This window comes from Xyrauchen texanus, chromosome 2 (genome assembly GCF_025860055.1).
Source record: "Xyrauchen texanus isolate HMW12.3.18 chromosome 2, RBS_HiC_50CHRs, whole genome shotgun sequence".
NCBI classification, from domain to species: Eukaryota; Metazoa; Chordata; class Actinopteri; order Cypriniformes; family Catostomidae; genus Xyrauchen; species Xyrauchen texanus.
In genome coordinates this window covers 32,160,501-32,182,949 of record NC_068277.1, presented here as the reverse complement: position 1 = coordinate 32,182,949, position 22,449 = coordinate 32,160,501, and the positions used below count along the sequence as shown (strand labels likewise).

The 22,449-nt window shown below is 37.7% G+C and overlaps 2 protein-coding genes across 3 annotated transcripts in view; both read left to right on the top strand.

The window, feature by feature from the left end:
* The window catches only part of pias1a (protein inhibitor of activated STAT, 1a), a 76,720-nt gene extending 58,037 nt beyond the window's left edge, over window positions 1-18,683 (top strand). For both annotated transcript variants that reach the window (XM_052089063.1, XM_052089055.1), the window contains exons 3-14: window positions 3,342-3,426; window positions 3,595-3,642; window positions 3,756-3,846; window positions 4,455-4,589; window positions 8,119-8,224; window positions 9,130-9,203; window positions 9,734-9,894; window positions 10,611-10,741; window positions 14,089-14,275; window positions 15,276-15,415; window positions 15,505-15,545; window positions 15,987-18,683. In XM_052089063.1, coding sequence (XP_051945023.1) covers window positions 3,342-3,426; window positions 3,595-3,642; window positions 3,756-3,846; window positions 4,455-4,589; window positions 8,119-8,224; window positions 9,130-9,203; window positions 9,734-9,894; window positions 10,611-10,741; window positions 14,089-14,275; window positions 15,276-15,415; window positions 15,505-15,545; window positions 15,987-16,277 — 1,490 coding nt within the window. In that variant the 3' untranslated portion in view covers window positions 16,278-18,683. The remainder of the gene's footprint in view (window positions 1-3,341; window positions 3,427-3,594; window positions 3,643-3,755; window positions 3,847-4,454; window positions 4,590-8,118; window positions 8,225-9,129; window positions 9,204-9,733; window positions 9,895-10,610; window positions 10,742-14,088; window positions 14,276-15,275; window positions 15,416-15,504; window positions 15,546-15,986) is intronic.
* A 2,736-nt stretch (window positions 18,684-21,419) lies between these two features.
* On the top strand, window positions 21,420-22,449 carry LOC127617178 (relaxin-3 receptor 1-like). The gene has a single exon (XM_052089104.1). The coding sequence runs from the start codon at window positions 21,430-21,432 to the stop codon at window positions 22,447-22,449; it is 1,020 nt and encodes a 339-aa protein (XP_051945064.1). The 5' UTR covers window positions 21,420-21,429.

The following is a 22,449-nucleotide window of genomic DNA, read 5'->3' as shown; positions in this document are numbered from 1 at the left end:
GATGACTGCACATCTACAAGCTCTTCATTCTATCAAATTAATTTAGACTCAAGGGGTTTAACAAGCTTGCAATGCCACGTAAATAAAGTGATGAAATGAGGAGAGATACAGTGAGGAAAATAAGTATTTGAACACCCTGCTATTTTGCAAGTTCTCCCACTTAGAAATCATGGAGGGGTCTGAAATTGTCATCGTAGGTGCATGTCCACTGTGAGAGACATAATCTAAAAAAAAAAATCCAGAAATCACAATGTATGATTTTTTAACTATTTATTTGTATGATACAGCTGCAAATAAGTATTTGAACACCTGAGAAAATCAATGTTAATATTTGGTACAGTAGCCTTTGTTTGCAATTAAACGTTTCCTGTAGTTTTTCACCAGGTTTGCACACACTGCAGGAGGGATTTTGGCCCACTCCTCCACACAGATCTTCTCTAGATCAGTCAGGTTTCTGGGCTGTCGCTGAGAAACACGGAGTTTGAGCTCCCTCCAAAGATTCTCTATTGGGTTTAGGTCTGGAGACTGGCTAGGCCACGCCAGAACCTTGATATGCTTCTTACAGAGCCACTCCTTGGTTATCCTGGCTGTGTGCTTCGGGTCATTGTCATGTTGGAAGACCCAGCCTCGACCCATCTTCAATGCTCTAACTGAGGGAAGGAGGTTGTTCCCCAAAATCTCGCAATACATGGCCCCGGTCATCCTCTCCTTAATACAGTGCAGTCAGCCCTGTCCCATGTGCAGAAAAACACCCCCAAAGCATGATGCTACCACCCCCATACTTCACAGTAGGGATGGTGTTCTTGGGATGGTACTCATCTTTCTTCTTCCTCCAAACATGCTTAGTGGAATTATGACCAAAAAGTTCTATTTTGGTCTCATCTGACCACATGACTTTCTCCCATGACTCCTCTGGATCATCCAAATGGTCATTGGCAAATTTAAGACGGGCCTTGACATGTGCTGGTTTAAGCAGGGGAACCTTCCGTGCCATGCATGATTTAAAACCATGACGTCTTAGTGTATTACCAACAGTAACCTTGGAAACGGTGGTCCGAGCTCTTTTCAGTTCATTGACCAGCTCCTCCCGTGTAGTTCTGGGCTGATTTCTCACCTTTCTTAGGATCATTGAGACCCCACGAGGTGAGATCTTGCATGGAGCCCCAGTCCGAGGGAGATTGACGGTCATGTTTAGCTTCTTCCATTTTCTAATGATTGCTCCAACAGAGGACCTTTTTTCACCAAGCTGCTTGGCAATTTCCCCGTAGCCCTTTCCAGCCTTGTGGAGGTGTACAATTTTGTCTCTAGTGTCTTTGGACAGCGCTTTGGTCTTGGCCATGTTAGTAGTTGGATTCTTACTGATTGTATGGGGTGGACAGGTGTCTTTATGCAGCTAACGACCTCAAACAGGTGCATCTAATTTAGGATAATAAATGGAGTGGAGGTGGACATTTTAAAGGCAGACTAACAGGTCTTTGAGGGTCAGAATTCTAGCTGATAGACAGGTGTTCAAATACTTATTTGCAGCTGTATCATACAAATAAATAGTTAAAAAATCATACATTGTGATTTCTGGATTTTTTTTTTTAGATTATGTCTCTCACAGTGGACATGCACCTACGATGACAATTTCAGACCCCTCCATGATTTCCAAGTGGGAGAACTTGCAAAATAGCAGGGTGTTCAAATACTTATTTTCCTCACTGTATATATTATTTTGTAAAATAAGATTCTAATATTTAATATACAATTAATTACCATTATCATGCTGATAGATTGGTTGTTTTTCTTTGTGTTTTGTGTATTTTATTAAACTATAAGATAACCCAAGTGTAAAAACACTATCAAATTCAGTAGTAATCTTAGAAGTCATGGAGTATGAATCATGCATGATTTCGGAATCACTGTATGATGCCTCATTCCATTTTGCTAATGAATTTAAAGTATTGAAGCTGTATTGAGAAAAATATGTGACTTAAGCTTTGGACAAGTTAACCATCAGTTCAAATGACAAGTATCTGGAAAAGCTTAATGCCAGTCCCTGTATTGTTTGTTTTTTAAAGTCAGAGTTATAACTGATGATAATACCATTTGGTATGATTAAAGTACACAAAGTCCTACTGAGCAGAAGGCAAATGGGGTGTGAGAGTGTTTGTTAGTGGTTTGTGTTCATTTAACACGGCATGTAAAGCTGAACCTCTGAGACATTTAAATGAGTGTTGTCAAGATATATGGCTCTGTTGTGTGTGTCTGTGTGTGTGACAGATTCGTTTAGGTCCCATTAATGGAAAGATTTCTCTAGATGAGAGCTTTGGCGATGAGTAGCAAGTGAGAGTGGATCCATGTTGTGTGTGTTTTTTCTCCTTTGCTTGAATGTGCATATGCCACGTAATATGATTAGCTTGTCCTGGAGACTCAGGGAAGGCTATCAGTTCTCTCAGGAACCTCCTAGTCTGATAATACGTAAGATGATAAGCAATAATCATTTATGATCACCACATTACTTTTGACAAACTGGATTTTTTTTCTGTCATCCACTGTCCACTTGGGAAGGTCACACAGATATGTGTAAATTATTCAGTAGGGAGGAACTAAATACACTGCAAATCAGATTAATAGAAGAATCATTTTCACAGGAACTGTATTAAGCAGGGATAAGTATGCAAAGTTTATGATTTAACTTTTCCCTGGAAAGGGGAATTAATTAGAAAGTGTCACAAGACGTTAGTGCTCAGTAAAGGCAATAAGGTTCTCTCTCTTGCATTCATTATGTAATGCTGTTGGATGTAACTCAGACCCAGTTAGCCAATAGCATTTCAAAGATCAAAAGACGCTGGCCTGTCATTGTGATTTGCAGTCAGATATTATAGCTGAGAGTAATTTAAAGCGCAGTTTGATATTACTTGCGTGACTGGATGCAGGCTTAATTTGGTAGCTCAACAACAAAATGTTTCAGTCAATAACAATGCTCACATAATGCAGATTGCAGACTCTAACAGTTTATGGCAGATATTTGTTTATCTTGTCATTGAACTCTAAGAACTTTATACAACATAACAGCATGAGCCTCTCCTTTCAGTGACAATAGAAATGAATTGAGCACTTGAGATACAGTTCCCAGAAAAGTGTGGGGTTTTTTTAAGGAATATTAATGTTATTTAAGATGGACATGGATGGGGGGAGTATAACATTACTCTCTGAGCTTTTATTGTAATCTCTATTTTTCTTATATTTTGATAGTGATATTTATGGGCAATAACAAGTTCTGTTTTGTACATTTTCATTAAGCTTATTTCAGTGTAGTTATTTTTTTCTCAATCTTTTTATTTGTGTCACCGCAGCTTCAGATAACAGCCAGAGGTTTCAGGAAACGTGTTTTGCATTTGCATTGACGCCACAGCAGGTCCAACAAGTCAGCAGCTCAATGTAAGTCAGTTTATTCATAATATATTCACCAGGAAAGATGAGCAAAGCAAATGCACAAAATAAGAAGAGAGGTTCCCATAAAGCATTGCTTGTATGCTTGGGAGTCAAGCTCATTTATTGTCTTAAATAATAAATAATAGAGCTTATTGTGACTTTCTGTCTTTACAGGGACATATCAGGGACCACATGTGACTTTACAGTGCAAGTACAGTTACGGTAAGATATTTATATTCTTATAAAGTGAAACATTGTTGTAAGTATCATAGACAGCTGAAGGGCTCCAGAGCACTAATCTGCTATTTTTATATTGTAAATATGCACTTTTCCAGGTTTTGTCTATCAGAGACGAGCTGCCCTCAGGAGGACCACTTTCCCCCTAATCTCTGTGTTAAAGTCAACGGGAAACCATGTAATCTCCCAGTAAGTAAACAGTAAATTTTTCATCTAACTATCACTCTTAACTGAGACATACAGTATTGATCCATTTGACTTTAGCTACTTGTCCACCATGGGCCGAATGGTTCTGAGCCAGGTGAGTAACGGCTCCAGTTGTATTTCCATTTAAACACAATTCAGTGCAGTATGATCACAAAGTGTTCCTGGCCCAGATTTCTCAGCATGGTTAACTAACTGCACTCAGGGCAGAGAACCAAGCTGGTGGAACGCCTTTAGAGAAGTGGCAACTAACGATTGGTCACTTGACCTATCATTCCATTCTAATCCTGATTTTCCAGTAGCACAGTTAAAACAGAAACTGTAACCGTGTCAATGAGCCCAGATTGGTACAGAATGAAAAGAATTCAGCAACTTTAGCTGTTCTACCTAATGGTGGAAAAGGTTCTCTCTTTTTTTTTTTATAATGATGCAATCCTTCAAACTGTTGTCTTCTTAGTTAAATATATTTATTGATATTTTATGATACGACCTTTAAAAAAAAAAAATTCCCATATGTTTGTTAAATATTTTAAACTTGGTAGTCATTTTTTGGTCCAAATGTCCCTCCCTGACATGTTTTTGTTTCTTATCAGGGATATCTCCCTCCTACAAAAAATGGCGTGGAACCAAAGAGGCCCAGCAGACCTATCAACATTACCTCACTGATCAGACTGTCCACAACAGTCCCCAACACCATTGTAGTGTCCTGGACCTCGGAAATTGGACGGGTAGGATAATATTTCATTTCAATGCATTGATGATGTTTGAGAATTCAGGTGTGAAATGCGAGGTTATCATGAAGGATTTTAGTTTGTATAGAATTTTTATTTATTTCTTATGGAAATTATGTGAAAGTTCAACATTTAGATTCTATAAACAACAAGGTGAGGGATAGCGTATCTTAGGAGTTGCATGACTACTGATTTTTAATAGTCTACTAATCACACCCATTAGTAAATTCAACTAGTCGTGACGTCGTTATACCCCCAAACCTCCGCACTCTAGAAATGCACGATGTAGTTTGACACCTGATGGGAGATTTCTGAGTGACTGTCTGAGCATTGTTTTTTATGTGAATGGATTGGATGAAATAAACATCAACCATAACGTTATCTCCAAATAATAATCTTGTAATTATGTGTGCCACAATAGGTAGACATACTTCAAGCTGTAACATAGCTAAAAGTTAACATAAGTGTCTTAGAATATTTAGCTTAGCCTGGACTACCTGTAGCTGAAGGCAGTTCCCAGTCTTTTTGCATCCAATTGCTTAGATTCGGTTGGCCATGGGATCTAGTGTTCAAGCGACAAGGGGATGCATTCCGCCATATCGGTGGACTCCAACTTGAAGCCCTTTTCTAACTATCTGCAAATCATGTTCTTGAAGGAGCAAAAAACATCCAGGTCAGCATAACACTAGTATATGGGTTATATTTGAAGGCCAGTTTGCAGCCAATTGGCATACTTTGCAGGTTACCGTGGCATTTGTGTCATCTTTATTAGAGTTGCAATTGGAATATTCTAAACATTATCAGTATTGATACAATGCAATGTACATGTGCAATACAGGTACAGAGAAAGTTTTTCATTGATAAGTTGATGCATTGTGTTATTGAGCAGTGACATAGTAAACAAAAGCTAGTTCTGAGTGTATATTGTGTGTGTATTTTATTGTAAGTCTGAAAGAACATCACCGTCTACATTTGTGCCACTGTGCCTTAAATGATCACATTGTGAGCGACTAGTCGACTTCAGGCTGACGGTGTTGACTACGTTATTTGTAGTCGACTAGTCTGTACAACCCCTAGCGTATCTTCAGCTGAAACTAAAGATTTAAGGTATAGCCGTAGTTCAGAATGAGGAACCATTTTGATAACCGTTCAATAAAAAGATCTTGCATATATTTCAGTAAGAACTGGCAATTCAGTAGTTGAAATCTTTTATGTCTGCTCTGTTTTGCACTACGTACGTTTTCCTGCAGATTCATTCTTTATAGTGAAAAAGAGTCAAATATCTTTATGAAAAACTAATTTACCTTCGATATGTGCAGTAATGCATTTGTGATGGATGAATGGTTTGTCCATTAGCGTTGAATCCATATTAAATAGGCAGACAGGAGTTCATTACTTATTCTACAATTCCCCTATGTCTTATGAACTAACTTATCTTCTTACTCATAAAACATCACTGCACCTCCATATAAAATTCACCCACAAGAATGATGTAATTTCAAGTTATATGACTCAGCAAGCAAAAAGCAATCCTTGGCACTCTCTGTGGTAGATTCCTTACATTTTTCACTCTAGCCCATGAAACGTGAGAGAATTAAACCTCCTCGCTGAAGCTCCTGGGCTTTTTATTTTAGAACCTGTTCATATGGGCCTGATGAAACCATGGTGAAACAACTGACCTGAAAATATATATAAAAATGCCTTGAAGTACAACTCTACAGAACCAAAATAATGGACTACTTGAACTGAGCCTTATGATGTACTTGTGCTTTGAAATAGTCTGGCTCGTTAGTTTCCAGGTGTGTATGTGTGTTTACAATGTGCTGTAGTTGCCTAGTTCACGAAACTCCACTTAAAATGAGTGTTCGGGTGAAGATTTTAAGGTTCAGACATTTTCAGAGAGAGAAGAATTAATGAATAAAATTTCAGTGTAAAGCATATTAAAAATTCAGAGAAAGAACAGTTTGTAACGTTTTAATTTAGCCCAGGCCGATCTGAGAAAGCAATTGCTGGTAAACACTCCCAAGCGCATTTCACCATTTCTCCTCACATGGTGGTCTGTAGCAGACATATAACCACAGATAGGCTTGAACTGCAAATGACAGGTTTGCAGGTTGAAGGAGACAGGTAAAGGCACCAGCGCTCTTTGAATGAAACAACTACACGCTTCAAACACAGCGATGCTCCATGTGTGAGGGAGGAAAGAGAGACCTCATGAATCCATACATCACCCTGTTTTTATATAATTTATTTTTTAATCTTTATTTTTTGTCATTGTTTCATTGATAAGTTTATTGCTAAATGTTGATTTAAATATGTGTAGTGCCATTTATATATTTTAGCACAGTTGGTGTATTTATTCAATTTGACATTTAAACACATTCTGTGGTTTTTAAAGCCTGCTCAGAGTAAGAGAATGACTAATGTTTTTATAAATCATTCAATCTAGGAAATCTAACCTTACTGTAAAGTCATTTGTAATGTTGCAATGGTGGAATTTATCGTTGAAGCTCAACAGGTATTAAATATCATCAATGAATGAAACGTGTTAATGAGACAGCCAGACTGCTGCAGTATATGATTCATGTATTATTCAGTAGCTAAATTTATCTACATTTGGAAAGGAAAAATATATATATTTAGAGGCAATTTTCAGTTAATAGCAAATTTGAGATCACTCGCATTAATGTCAAAAACATGGTTTATTGTTTCAATCAACTGAAAGCCATAAAATGTACAAATAATCTGCCTTCCCATGAATAAATATCTTCATGTAGGTGCTCTGAACGCTGTAACTGGATACGCCTAAAGTGGCGGTCACACTTGGTTTTGAGCATTTAATTTATTTTCATACAACGCAACAGACCAGGACATGTCATGCGGCAGGGCATCTGATGTCAGTAAATTATACATAATAAATAATGATACTCACTTTCCTACAAAAATAAAATGCACAACTTTAAAATATTTATTATTTGAATTGAGCCAAGAGGTCAGTGTGTGATGTTTTGATCTTCTACTGCTAGTGCATGCTTTCATTATGCAAATTTGTGGTTCTGAGTTCACCAAGCTTAAAATTTCTTTGCATGAGGTTACGTTTCCGGTCTCCCACGTTTAGATGCGTTTGAATGGGAGTAAATGGAGTGCAAAGTGTAGTGTGACTGCATCTTAAGCCGCACTATACAATGTGGAAGCAGTTGTTCAAGTAGTCCATTACTTTTATTCAAAGTGACTAACAAATGAAGAATACAACCATATAAGAAATTCGTCCTAGAGAGAAAGTAACATTAGTTTCAAGATTGCTCTGGAATGTGCCGCCTGGAACAGAGTAGAAAGACAATGAAACAATTGTGAAAGGAAAAAAGATTTGTGAGTCAACGGTTCACAGAAATGTCTTTTGAATTTTCTTGAATGCACCAAATATTGAATTGCAAAATGTGTACATTGCATACTGTTTTTGAGTATATTATTTCAATGTTGCTTGGAATGTGTCTTCTTTAGTAATGTCTAGTGTTTGTGTTCTCAGAGTTACTCTATGGCTGTGTACCTGGTCAAACAGCTTTCATCTACAGTGCTGCTGCAGAGACTACGGGCCAAAGGCATCAGAAACCCAGATCACTCTCGAGCACTCAGTAAGCATACAAGCTATCCATAGAACTGTTTAATAGTTTTTTCTTATGTCTAATCTAAAGTTGGCTTTCCTCATTAATGTGTATTTTTATGGAGACCTTTTGTATTATCAATTCAAACAGAACTAGGACTGTCTTTTCTCCCTTCCTCAAGGCAAAGAAAAACAATATTGTGGCTTTATAAAAACAAAAAGAATCCACTAAAAACCATGCCTAATGAACTTCAATCAATACAATTTTCTTAAACCTATTAAGACCAAATAGTGCTTAAATAGATATAGTCTGTCCTTTTCTTAACAAAATTAGTAAGGTTTTTGTAGCTTGTATTTCAGTACATAATGTGATAGAACAGACTTTTTCTAGGTTTGATCTTGCTAATCACTGACAGAGATTCAACAGGATTACTTTGTACATATTGTTCCAGTATGCCCCTCAAATTTTCCATGATACTTTCAGACTTTATCCAACAACCTGTAAACTGTCTAAAGAGGCTTGCTAATGCTGAAAGAATGCCCCATCACCCCTGTTGTTAAAAGGCTAACAGTACACCAGCCTGAGGCAGCTGAATTCTTCTTAAACAAATTATTCGGCATAGCGGCACTTTTTTTTAGGAAAATGCTGATGTTCTCTTATGGTTGATTTTTATTTTGTAGTGTCATGTCAGTGCATGGTCGGTACTATTTTTTTTCTTTTCTTTTCTTTTCTTTTTTTTGTTGTTGTGAATATTGTGTTTGTCTGTTGATAACACATGCCATGAATATACAGTATGTGAATATATTGTTGACCAGATTCTACATACATGCCTACAGTTTTATGAATAACTCACAATCTTTTTTGAATAGCAGTGTAGTTGTAAATATCTCTGAATGTCTTTGTGCTGTGTGTTACATGTGTGCTTTTTCCTGCAGTAAAGGAAAAGTTAACAGCAGACCCTGACAGTGAAATCGCAACCACCAGTCTTAGAGTTTCATTATTATGTCCGGTAAGCACCTTGTTTTTCAGATCACTCAGTCAAACATAAACGTATATGTTTTTGTATTTATAGACATTGTTAGTTTAAGCCTGGGACCTTAAAAAAAACCTTGCAAGAACTAAAGATTTAAAATACATTATTTTGATTTCTTATGTTTCCGAACGGTTATTTTACAGATCTCACAGAACAAACACAGATGTTATTTTTTTATTTGAAACAGATTCAGGGAGTTTAATATATTGCAATGTTGCTTACACATCATAAATCTATCTGTCTACAGAAGTCCTGCTGTTTAATGTCAGTCGAATATTGCCATAATTTTATATGTGTTGCTCAAGTTTCTCCTGTTCCTTTTCATTCCCTGGTCGGTTTCCAAACCCACTTAATTTTTTTACATGCGGGATGTGTTACGCCTGCATCTCTGTCTGCTTGTGAATCCCTTTATTGTTGTCCGTGTGTATGTCTTTGCATGCACATCTCATGTTTACATATGCGTGAATTTTTCCATGATTGTCTGTACTGTTGCGTGTATTACGCAGCTGGGAAAGATGCGGCTGATGATTCCGTGCCGGGCGTTGACGTGTTCGCACCTGCAGTGTTTCGATGCAACGCTGTACATCCAAATGAACGAAAAGAAGCCCACATGGGTGTGTCCTGTCTGTGACAAGAAAGCACCCTATGAACACCTCATCATTGACGGGTATGCATAACAAAATACAGTACATGTATATAATTACAGAACAGAACAAGATGATGCTCCATTTGTATAAATAATATATTGTAAAGTTATCTCATATGGTATAAATGTGAGCCTGACTTAATGTATTTATTATGTAATGTGATGACTAATAAATATAACCAATATTAATAATTGATGCAGTTTTTTTTATAAATTTTTACCGATGCGGTGTTAAATACCCTTTTTTAAATTTATTTTTTGTTCCGGATCCATCACCAGTCTTTATTATGGGTCCTCATTATTTATAAATTAAGCACTTGGCAGTTTGTTATGACAAATTAAGCGATTTTACGTTTTTGTCAGTTGTCCTTTTGCCTTCCAGAGAAAGGTTTATTGATAATATTCGATGATATTATAATAAGAAATCTGTGTCCCTTGATTACTCTCAAACAACATTTAGTTTTTTCGGAGTTCATTCCTCATAAATAATTAAACCATTTCATTAACTAAAACATTTGACCATGGATGTTAAATGCAGTAATATTTAGACCTGAACAAAATATAAGCACACACTTTATCCATATAAGTTTGACATTTTCATGAAATTGCATCCAACTATGCATTGAGTAGATGATCCCTGAACTCACTTCTTTCAAATATCCCTCCCTTCCTTTCTTTATATTTCCCTTTCTCCCTATTTCCATACATTTCTCAATCCCTTTCATATCCTTCCTTAGGTTGTTTATGGAGATTCTGAACAGCTGTTTAGATTGTGATGAAATCCAATTCAAAGAGGATGGCAGCTGGGCCCCCATGAGGTCAAAAAAGGAAGTGCAGGAAGTGCCTGCTTCATACAATGGCATAGATGGTAAGTGTCATTTACAGATGATCATCTCCTCATATTGTAGAGGAACTGCTGCAGGAGAATTTTTGGTTGCATTCAGGTTTTTCCTATCTTGGTATCTCAGTATCAGTCAAAGGCATCATAAATCCCCTAATAGGTTTGGTTTGTAATTAGGGATGCACCGAAATTTCGGCTGCCGAAAATTTTCGGCCGAAAATGGCACTTTCGGTTTTTGGCCGAAAGAGAAAAAAGGCCGAAAATATATACCTCCTCGCCCCACCCCTCAGTGCTCAGATTTCACTCTGGATCGATCTAGCCCTTATCACGGCGCTACCAAACAAAGGCCGATCATGTCAGCGGTGTGCAAATTCTTCAAAGTTTCTGATAAGGACATCACATTTGCGATCTGCAGTGTTTGTTCAGCAGAACTTTCAAGAGATATATATACAGAGTACAGCAAGAGATTCTTCAGGAAAGCGCCCCGATCCACAGCAGTGCCACAACTAGCGCAGCTACACCACAACTTGAGGCGTATCTAGCTGAACTAATCCCCTTGACTACGGTCGCATAAACAAAGACCGCTTTCCTTTGCTTGCGCGGATTGCGCACAGGTATTTATCTGCCCAAGCACCAGCACAGAGAGTGAGACACTGTTCAGTGCAGCATCTCATGTTCTTGATGAGCTTTCTGACAGGAGAGACTGTCAGAAAGTTTAGCAGCTTTTGTTCTTGAAGAGAAACCTGTCACTTGTACTTAAATAGAAAGCGGTCCAATATGATGTGTATAGCAATTACATTACACTTGTTCTTCACTCGAGGATACATCTGTCGTTTACAGTTGAGGTTGGATTTAGTTCAATTACTGCTGTTTTGCACTGTTGTTTTGCACAATAATTTTCACTTAAAGTGTACACACGTTTACATAAACAGAATAGAGCACTGATCTATATATATAATTATATATTATAGTTATATATAGATCAGTGGAATAGAGGCCCTCTGCCATTCTGTGTTCTGCCTTTTGTTTTAATTAAAATTACTGTTGCATATTTAAACTTTTTGAAAGATGCTAGCTAAGTTCATTATGTTGTTTTACATATAATAGTTTTCTAAAACTTTACATTATTTGGATAATTGTTAATAAAATCTGTAAAATTAGATTTTTACAGAACTGAATGAAGAATAATATTTAATATAGCTGTAACATATTGTTTGTCCAATTTTGGTGTGTTACTTTCAATAAAAGTGTGATTTAATTTATTGGTTTGTAGTTTTTCAATTCAGAGTACGAGTACGTTTCGGTTTTCGGCCAAGTGCATCCTGGATTTTCGGTTTCGGCCCAGAATTTTAATTTCGGTGCATCCCTATTTGTAATAGATTTCCACTCTATTGAATCCACTCTCTTAATCCACTTTTCTTTTTTCTTTATCTGTTTGGTGGTATAGTAAGCATATGTAGTTCAAGGACATGTGATGTTTATTAATCCCAGTCATAATTACAAACAGCAGTTAAACAATAAATCCAGAAAGAAAAATCAATGTGTGTGACAGCACTCACCCATATCTCCTGCTGAGAAATTGCATTCGCACACGCTGATACAAATTTACGCTTAAGTAGCAAGAAAAAAATGTGTGAATCCATTTATGTATAAATTTGTCTTAAAATCTGGTTACAATAATGAACAAACACAATCTGTTTTAACTTATAACACACACATTTTTGTGTTGTTATTGTACATACTGAATTCATAATTTAAACATTCTCAGTGTAGATTGTAAAAAGTTTGTGAACCCCATATGCTAATGACGTCAACAAAAGCTAATTAGAGTCAGAAGTTGACAAACCTAGCATCCAATTAATGAAACAAGATTGTAGGTGTGGGTTAAAGCTACTTTGACTTATATAAAGCACTCAAACAATTTGAGTTTGCTCCGAAGACCTACAATCAAGAATAGTTGCTTTGCATAAAGCTGGAAAGAGTTACAAAGTTATCTCGAAGAGCTTAGATAGTCTTCTGTCCACAGTTAGACAAATTGTCTATAAATGGAGATGATTTAGTACTGTGGCTACTCTCCCTAGAAGTGGCCGTCCAGCCAAGATGACTCAAAGGGCATAATGCAGAATGCTCAATGAGGTAAAAAAGAATCCTAGAGTGACAGCTAAAGACTTGAAGGAATCATTAGAGCTGGTTAGCATCTTTGTTCATGAGTCTAATATGCGGAAAACATTTAAAAGACATGGTGTCCATGGCAGGACACCATGAAGGATGCCGCTGCTTTCCAACAAATACATTGCACAAGTTTGACAAAGGCCATCTTGACACTCCACAATGCTACTGGGAAACTGTGGACTGATGAATCTAAGATTTATTTGTTTGGGAAGAACACAGCACTACGTATTTCCTAAAAAGGGGATCACATTCCAACATGAATTATCATCCTAATGGTGAAGTGTGGTGGAGGGTGCATCATGATTTGTGGCTGCTTTGCTACTTGAGGGCTTTGACCACTTGCCATAATCGAGGGAAAAATGAATTCCTAAGTTTATCAAGATATCCTACAGGTCAGGTTGTGTGTGTGCCAGCTGAAGCTCAGTTGAATTTGGGTGATGCAGCAGGAGATTTACCCTAAATATAGAAGTAAATCCACTACAGAATGGCTTAAAAAAAAAAGAAAATCCACCTTTTGGAGTGGCCCAGTCAGAGACCAGACCTTTGCCCAATAGAGATGCCGTGGAATGACCTCAAGAGAGCCGTTCACACCAGACATCCTAAGAATATGGCTGAGGTGAAGCAGTTCTGTTAGCAAAAATGGTCCAAAGTTCCTTCTGAAAGTTGTGCAGGTCTACTCCGCAGATACTGGAAAAGCTTGGTTGAGGTTATTGCTGCCAAAGGAGGAACGATTATTAAATCCAAGCATTCACTTTTTCCTCAACCCTGTGAAAGTTTAATGGGATGTTCAATAAAGACATGAAAGATTATAATTGTTTGTGTGTTGTTAGCTTAAGTACATTGTGTTTGTCTGTATTTGTGGCTTGGATGAAGATGAGATCACATGGTATGACCAATTAATGCAGAAAACCAGCTAATTCCAAAGGGTGCACATACTTTTACTTGCCATTTTATTTAAACCACATATACACTCCAAAACGATTTTTTCGCTTTATTATGCACTCAGTCACGTATTTCAAAACTACCTACCATTTTTGCTGCCCTTTGTTGTGAATCATTTAAACATTTTGGTTACCTTAATAAATTCCAATATTATTGATTTGTAAATCACAAGACCAGCGGTAATTCCTTTGCTTTTTTGTAATGAACTTGTGTCTTTGTTCACCAGTGTGTTCTTCTGTGTCTTTTGTGTGTATAATCAGGTGGGTGTCGCACAGCGTTGCAGGAGCAGAACTCTCAAACAAATGGCAGCAGTGGAGGCAGGAGCAAAAAAGTGGAGGTGATCGATTTGACTCTTGACAGCTCGTCTGAAGATGAGGAGGATGAAGAGCCTCCTCAGAAACTAAGTTGCCACTCGCTGTCCAGCATTTCTCCTATGATCGATAAAGGGTAAATGATGATTAGAGTTAAACCTTTAGGCCCAGATTTGTCAATTATTTTTCAACTGCATGAGTTGCACTTTTTCCTCATTTAGACCCAAAATGTTTTTGCATCAGTCTGCACTCTTTTTAATAGTTTTTTCTATTTAAACATGTGCTAGACCAGGGGTTGGCAACCTATGGCACGAGGAGTAATCGTTGGCACGCAAGCAACAGCGAAAGATAGGAACTAGTATTTATATTTATATGAAGTCCTTCGCACCTACAATGCCATTCTACCTCGATGTAATCTTTCTTTATAATCATGCACCATGTTTTATGTGATCATGTAGTGTGAAAAGTCATTGTTGTTGGAGGGGGTCATCAGCGCAGCGATTAACAAGGAAAATAAAAAATTGCACTTCATGTCAAAAAGGTTGTTGACCCCTGCGCTAGATGGACATCTTTGACCTTTGTGCCACGACTTGCTGTTTTCTCAAGATCTTGCACAGGAGCACCATGTTTTTATGACAGTGGGGTTAAGCTGATGTTACTTAAACTTTTAAGAACAAGAGTGTCTCAAGCATTCCTGCATTCTGTTTCATTTGTTGTGCTGCATCTTTTTTTCACTCAAGAATGCATTTGGTCTGAATGGCCCCCATAGATTCCTTTTTGCAATATGTTTAAATGAAGCTAGATAACATATTTATATTATTAATTTAGATCCGCCTGCTGTCCATATGCAGAAGTAACCTCATCTTTCTTTTAAGTTTGTCTTCTAAAATATTTGCTTTGTCTTCTCTTTTTTGTGTGTGCTTGTTGCGTGTGTGTGCTTGGTGTGTGTGTGTATATGTGATTGGTGTGTGTGCGCGCGTGCTTGGCGTGTGTGCGCGTGCTTGGCGTGTGTGTGCGTGCTTGGCGTGTGTGTGCGTGCTTGGCGTGTGTGTGCGTGCTTGGCGTCTGCGTGCTTGGCGTGTGTGTGTGTGCGCGCTTGGCGTGTGTGTGTGTGTGTGCGTGTGTGTGTGTTGTAGAGTGCTAAATCTGCATAGACAAGCATCACCTCTAAGTCGAACTCCAAGCATGCCTCAAGTGGACACCAATTACATTCCCCCACCCCCACCCCTAATTCAGGACTACCGCCACTACTACAGTACACCCACCGACCTGTCAGGTACAGCACACACAAAGATGATCAGAGGTAAAAAATTCCACATTTTAGCTAAAATGATTGTGCTAATTTGTCTCTGTTTCTTTTTACAGATATCAACTTTTTCCCTTTTTTACAAGGGGAGAATCATCAGGTAACACATGTTTTCAAGGTGCTATGTCTAACTATTTAAAGATGCACTCCATAATAATTTTGTTACGTTGACACCTAGTGGCGTAGATTCAGATGCCATTGTAGAAATGCGCATTTCAAAGTCACAAATTATCAATTAAATTCGGCAAGTCATGTGATCTCAAAATGGCGGCTCTCATATGTAGAATCAATTATTATTATTTTTAAAGATTGATATGACTTGAATCTTCATCTCATGTAAATGTACAGATTGTAAACATGTTTCACAAATACACATATTTATTTATTTTTTTTCAGTTTAAAATTCTATCTATTAGCCATAATTCACTAAGTGCACCTTTAAACTCTTTGCATGATGTACTTTGATAATAGTATTTTTTTCACCCTCTCATTCTCCCTCTCCTTGCCTGACTCTCTTTCTCTCTTGGTCTGCATCTCTCAGCACTACAACATGGTGATGGCAGCGGCTGCATCAGCATCTGAAGATCACGAGCTCCTCCTGAGTCGTTTTCTCCCATATGGCTCGTCTCAGCTGTACCTGGACCCTCCTTCCACCACCGTCAACAGCACTCTCCCTCCCATTAACGTTAACGGGAGCACTGGCAGCAGCCTGGTCTCCTCCAGCAGCCTACGGGAAAACATCGGACACCCGCCCACCCCAATGTCCACATCTGAAACAACCCCAACGTCTGACACCTATGGCCCCATCCCAGACGTCATATCATTAGACTGACCCAGGACCAGACCCTCACATAGGAAATAGACTGAAGAGACTTTCAAACATTGGGGTAAAAAAGGGGGGCTACAGGATGACTGAAGGGTGTTTTTGTAAACGATGATAATCGTTGACGTGTACAGAGAACAAATATATTTTTTGTTTGACTTTTGTGTATACTTGTCTATCTAGCTAATGTATATGTAAACTTGAAAGAGTTGTTTTCCAGGCTTGCTAAGTTAGTTTTGGGTTTATCTCCTTGAAAATGAAGATATTTTTCCCTAATAGCTCTGTTTCAAACCCTTTAACAAAATATGAACACCTTTTATATCCCTTCCCCGCCATATTCTGTATTCTTCTATATTACGTCTGTTTCCACATGGCACGATGGCTATGATTGGACTGTCTGCCTAACTCCTGTTCTTTTCTCTTCCCAGTAAAACTTGCCAATCCATACCACATTGACCATCCATAACTGATGGCTGCATGTTCCTTCCTTCATTGTTTCTTCAAACATGTAGGATTATCTTACAGTATACAATTGCTTTAAGTTATGTGAGGTAGATGGGCCGTTAAGAAGCATTCCTTCACCTTCAGGCTACCAACTGGAAGTAGAAGCATTGTTACGCCATTATGTGACCTCATTATTCTTACGTGAAATGTAATATTACTTTTTTTTTTTTAAACGCATCCACTTTGTTCCTATTTTTCTTGCTCGATGCCAAAAGAACACTGTTTAGTGTTGAAGTTTCTAGAGTGAGAGCTTGTGAGTTCAGTGAACTTAAATATACACCATATGTCGAATTTTCTCTTTCTTTGTGGCTCCCATGCTTGATTGTTCTTTCCTTCCTTCACTCCTTCACTCCTCCCATTTTTCAGGAAGAATGAATTATTTGGAGTTTGACAGTGGCTTAGATGATGAGTAGACAGTGGTATCTTTGGTGTTGGCGTGTATCATATGTTTGTTCATAGATGTTTGTTTGACCTCATAGAGGGACAGGTCTGTCTTAGTGTCTTTACTGTCATAGGAGTTCACAGTATTCTCCAGCCCCAATTAATTTCCTATTCAAATGTTGTCAATTGAGTAATCTGTTTTTGATACTGTGTTTAATCTCAGACTGAGAAATCCTAAAGCCACTCTTCATTTCTTCTGCCGTTTTGTCAAGTGTGCCTTGTTTGTAAGTTTAAGGATGTTTTATGTTTGTAAGACTCAACCTGTATTTTCTTGTACTTAGCCATGAGTTGTGGAGGAAGACTGTTTGTAAACAAATAATTCAGATGCTGCTTGGGGCTGAGAAAGATCAGTTATGTTCGAGTAAGCCTATCTTATTTTGTGTGTGTGTGTGTGTGTGTATGCACGTGTTTGTGTATGCGTGCGTGTGTGTGTACGCACGTGTTTGTGTGTGTGTATGCACACGCATGCGTATGTGCGTGTGTTTAGCACTAAGCCTTTACTGCTGTGGCCCTATCAAGCTCTTTGAGTCTGTGTGCTGACCAGATCTCCTCTCAAAGCCTAACTAGGTTTGTGACTGGGGTAATTGCATGTGACAGAATCTAGCTATCAAGCTTTACATAGTTTGATAGACAGATGAGACTCTCTCTGTTTGCATTACCCTCTAAAACGCCTTTTAATCCACATTTCTTTTCAAATTATTAAATATTCTCAGTGTGTTTATCAGTTGATTGTCTTTGGCTGTGAAATTGGTTTGCAATGTAATTGGTTTATTAATACAAAAGTTATGGAGGCATACATATGGATGCTGATATTGCAAAATGCTTTTTACCAAATTGACTATTTGTTAGATCTCTACCAGTGTTAATGGTTTTATATTATAAAAAGTAAATATTAAAATTTAGTTCAATGTGTCTGTTTGATATGATACTATGTTATTGACAAAGTTTGTTACTAAAGACGTACAAGCTGGACGTTTTTATTAATTTGTCAAACTTTGTAAAAGTTTATTAATAACTTTTTTGGAAAAGTTGTGTGTGTATGAATGTGTGTATGAAAGTATGTGTGCATGTTTTTGATGTAAGGCCAACATTGTGCAAACTTGGATGTTCCAGTGATGTTATGTGTTCAAGTGGGATCCGCAACATCTGAACAAACTAATTTATATATTTTAGATGCTGCACTGTGCTCTGGGTGGGCTTGGTGTTGAAGTCCAAGTTTATTTTATTTTCCATTTAATTAAGCTGACATCTATGCTCACTGCCTTAAAATTCATCCAGTCTGTGTCTGTGGCATGTTTTATGAAAAAAAAAGATTTTTTTTAAATGTGGAAGACATATTGTACAGTAGACCAATGTCAGTTTGTATAAAGTACTAATTGAAAATATTTATTACATGCATTGAAAGAAATGGTTTACCTGTTAAATGTTACATGTTTATGTAGAGACATTTAGATGTAATAAAATACATTGTCAACCATGTCTTCTTTTTTTATTGATAGTGTTGTGTCACTTAGATTGAAATGTTTTGGATGGTTATACATTGTTTTGAGGGATGCTATATGTATATTCATTAGTTTCATATATTTACAACTCATGCTGGGACACAGATACAATATAAGCCACTTATGTACACTGAGAGCTTCTTAAAGGGATAGTTCACCCAAAAATACAAATTCTCTCATCATTTACTCATCCTCATGCCATCTAAGATGTGTATGACTTTTTTTTCTTCTGCTGAACACAAGCACAGATTTTTAGAATAAGAATGTTCTTTAGGTCCATACAATGCAAGTGAGTGGTGGCCAGAACTTTGAAGTTCCAATAAACACATAGGCAGCATTAACATGTGGTTTAATAAATGTCTTCTTAAGTGATCCAGTAGGTTTTGGGAGAGAACGGACAAAAATGCCATTGCAGTCTCTAGACACAATCATGAATTCAAGCTCAATAACGACATTTAGGGCTCTGGATTACTTTTATGCTGACTTTATCGCCTTTTTGGAGCTTCAAAGGCATGACCACCATTCACCTGAAAAGCTGAGATATTCTTCTAAAAATCTTTGTGTTCAGCAGAAGAAAGAAAGTCATGCTCATCTGGGATGGCATGAGAATAAGTAAATGATGAGATGATTTTAATTTTGGGGTGAACTACCCTTTAATATCTGAGATCCATTGTAATGGGCAGTGTGTCTCAATGTTAGCAAAAAAGGTACAGTATACTGTAGTAGTGCAAAACTGACAGATTTATCCAATCTTTGCTAAAAAGTAGACTGATTATCTTCAGACCAAGCCTGATAACAGCAAGCAAATGGATATTTTGTATTTAAAAACGTTTGCCAGTAACAGCAACAGAGTAGCATCATATACAAATACATTATACATTGACCTTCAACGTAGTGTCTCTTTGGAAACATGACTTTATGTGTGGTGTGGCACAATGAAAAGCTGTCAGTAACCTGAGGTAGTCACTGAAAGATTGCAGGTTTGAACCTCACTGATAGTGATGGTGATTTAGTAAGTGCACATGCTTTGCCCCATTTATTATTTGTTTCTTTGTTTGCTGTTACGTTCTAATGATCTTATAGTGTTATTACCTATTACAGTTGGCTTCTTTTAATTGTATCTGCTGCTTACATGAATTCCAGCAATTAGTCTACAAATAATTCATATTCCTATAGAAAACCACTTGATTTAAAAAAAAAAAAAAAGAATCTATAAAACATTTGCATAAACATAATGTGTCCTGGAATAACAAACAACCAATCTATATAGGCTAATTATCTAGATGTTACCCCTGTTCAGAACCAATGTCCGTTAAAATATATATTTTTTTAATTATCATTCATGTTGTACTGATTATATAGCTGCATTTAGATTTTAAATAAAGCATGGCCATATTTGTGTGTCTCTGCCACTGAAAAATAATTTGGGTATGAAAGAGTTAATCTAGCATTACATTTTATATTACAGCGGTATAACTGGTGACCTAGTAACCACATTGACATTTTGGCATAAACTATGATTACCATAGTACATTTTTTACTGGTGGTCTTTTGATTCCTTTTACATGTGCCACTTAGTAAACACCAGATGGCAGTGAAAGCTTACCAAGTTGCCAAGGTCCACCCGCTTTCTTGAAACTTAGCCTCAACACTTTTGAAGACTATATATTTGTTCAAGATATTGTTCAAATGTTCTAAAATCTTAATATGAAGTAGTATTACTACATGTATAATGGATAGTTTAAAACTTCAATCAAGATTAGATTAGGTGAAAATTATAAATTGTGAAATTTGGTATTGAGATGGACATGACTTTCTTCTGCAGATCACAAATGAAGATTTTTTTCGAAGAAAATCTCAGCACGGTAGGTCCATATAATGCAAGTGAATGGTGGCAGAACTTTGAAGCACTTAAATGTTGCATAAAATAATCCATAAGTGGTTTAGTCAATGTCTTCTGAAGCGATCAAATTGGCTTTTGGTGACAACAGACTAAAATGTACCTCCTTTTTCACTGTTCATCTTGTCATTGCAGTTTCTAGACATGATTTCAAGCTTGATTACACGTCCTAGTGCTTGACACATGCACAGAAAACTAGATGGCGCTAGGAAGTGTAATCAAGCTTGAAATAATGATCAAAGACTGCAGATTGTCAGGATTTATAGGGGGAAACGAGTTACATTTAGTTCTGTTCTCACCCAAAATTGATCGGATCGCTTCAGAAGACGGATTAAACCACTGGAGTCTCATGGATTACTTTTATGTGCTTTTGGACCTTCAAAGTTTTCACTTGCATTGTATGGAGCTACAGAGCTGAGATATTCCTATAAAAATCATCGTTTGTGTTCAGCAGAAGAAAGAAAGTCATACTCATGACTGGGATTGCATGAGGGTGAGAAAGCTATTTATTTTGGGTGAACTCGTCCCTTAACTAGTCGATCTGTCAATCAAACCGAAGGACGAATCGATGCGTTCGAGGGGCGGGACATTTAAAAAGCGCTCGACGTAAATTCGTAGAGCGCGTCGCAATGTGTGCAGTCTCAGCAACTTGTGCTGCTTTCTCAAAGGTCGTGATTTTGGTAGATAGACTATATTTTGTTAATGATCAATTTAAAAAGCCTAAACTAAAGTAAAATATATAAGCACATATCTATACAAGTATATATATGTAGCCTATATAAATGCGTATTCCTACATTATTTTCTTTTTCGCCATGGTCAACGCTGAAGTGGTGAAATCGGTGGATATAATGGAAAACAGCAATCAGAGTGGTGCCATCAACAGATCAATCGGATATCAGGAGCGCTTCAAGAGCTTGGAAGACATCGATGTCACCGCTGATGGGAGTCCGGTGTTGAGGTGCATGATTTCCATAACGTACTCCGTAGTTTGCGCAGTAGGTCTGATTGGGAACCTGTTGGTTTTTTTCTTTATTCGCGTGAGACAAGAGAGACGGACATCCAAAATCAACTTCTTCATCCTCAATTTGGCCGTAACGGATTTTCAGTTTGTGTTGACATTACCCTTTTGGGCAGTGGACACCGCACTAGACTTCAGCTGGCCGTTTGGCGACGCCATGTGCAAGATCATCCTGTCGGTGACTGTGATGAACATGTACGCCAGCGTCTTCTTCCTGACCGCAATGAGCATCACACGGTACTGGTCAGTGGCCTCAGCGCTCAAGGACCGCACCAGACAGACCAGCTGCTCCATCAGATGGGTCAGTGTCATCCTCTGGTCTCTGGCCACTGTCGCCACGGCGCCAACATCCATCTTCTCAACAGTCACCAATGTGGCCGGCGAGAAACTTTGTTTATTGAGATTCCCTGACGGACAGTATTGGTTGGCCGTCTATCATCTCCAGAAAATATTGATTGCCTTTATTCTACCCATGACAATAGTCTCCATTAGTTACATATTGCTGTTGAGACTCATCCGACTGCGCAGCATGAAGAGCAATTCAAAACGAAGAATGCAAATCACCAAGTCTGTCACAATCGTGGTTTTATCGTTTTTCCTCTGCTGGATGCCTAATCACGCCATAACATTTTGGGGCGTACTGGTTAAATTCAACGCAGTGTACTGGGATAAGTCTTACTATATCGTTCATACCTACGTGTTTCCAGTGACTGTGTGCCTTGCGCACGCAAATAGCTGTTTAAACCCGCTTATTTACTGTCTAATGCGAAAAGAGTTCAGGAAAAAACTAAAGGAACTGTTTCTTCGAGTCTGA

Bases quoted from the DNA above. Each gene is read 5' to 3' on its own strand.
- LOC127617178 (XM_052089104.1), top strand. From the start codon at position 21,430: ATGGTCAACGCTGAAGTGGTGAAATCGGTGGATATAATGGAAAACAGC.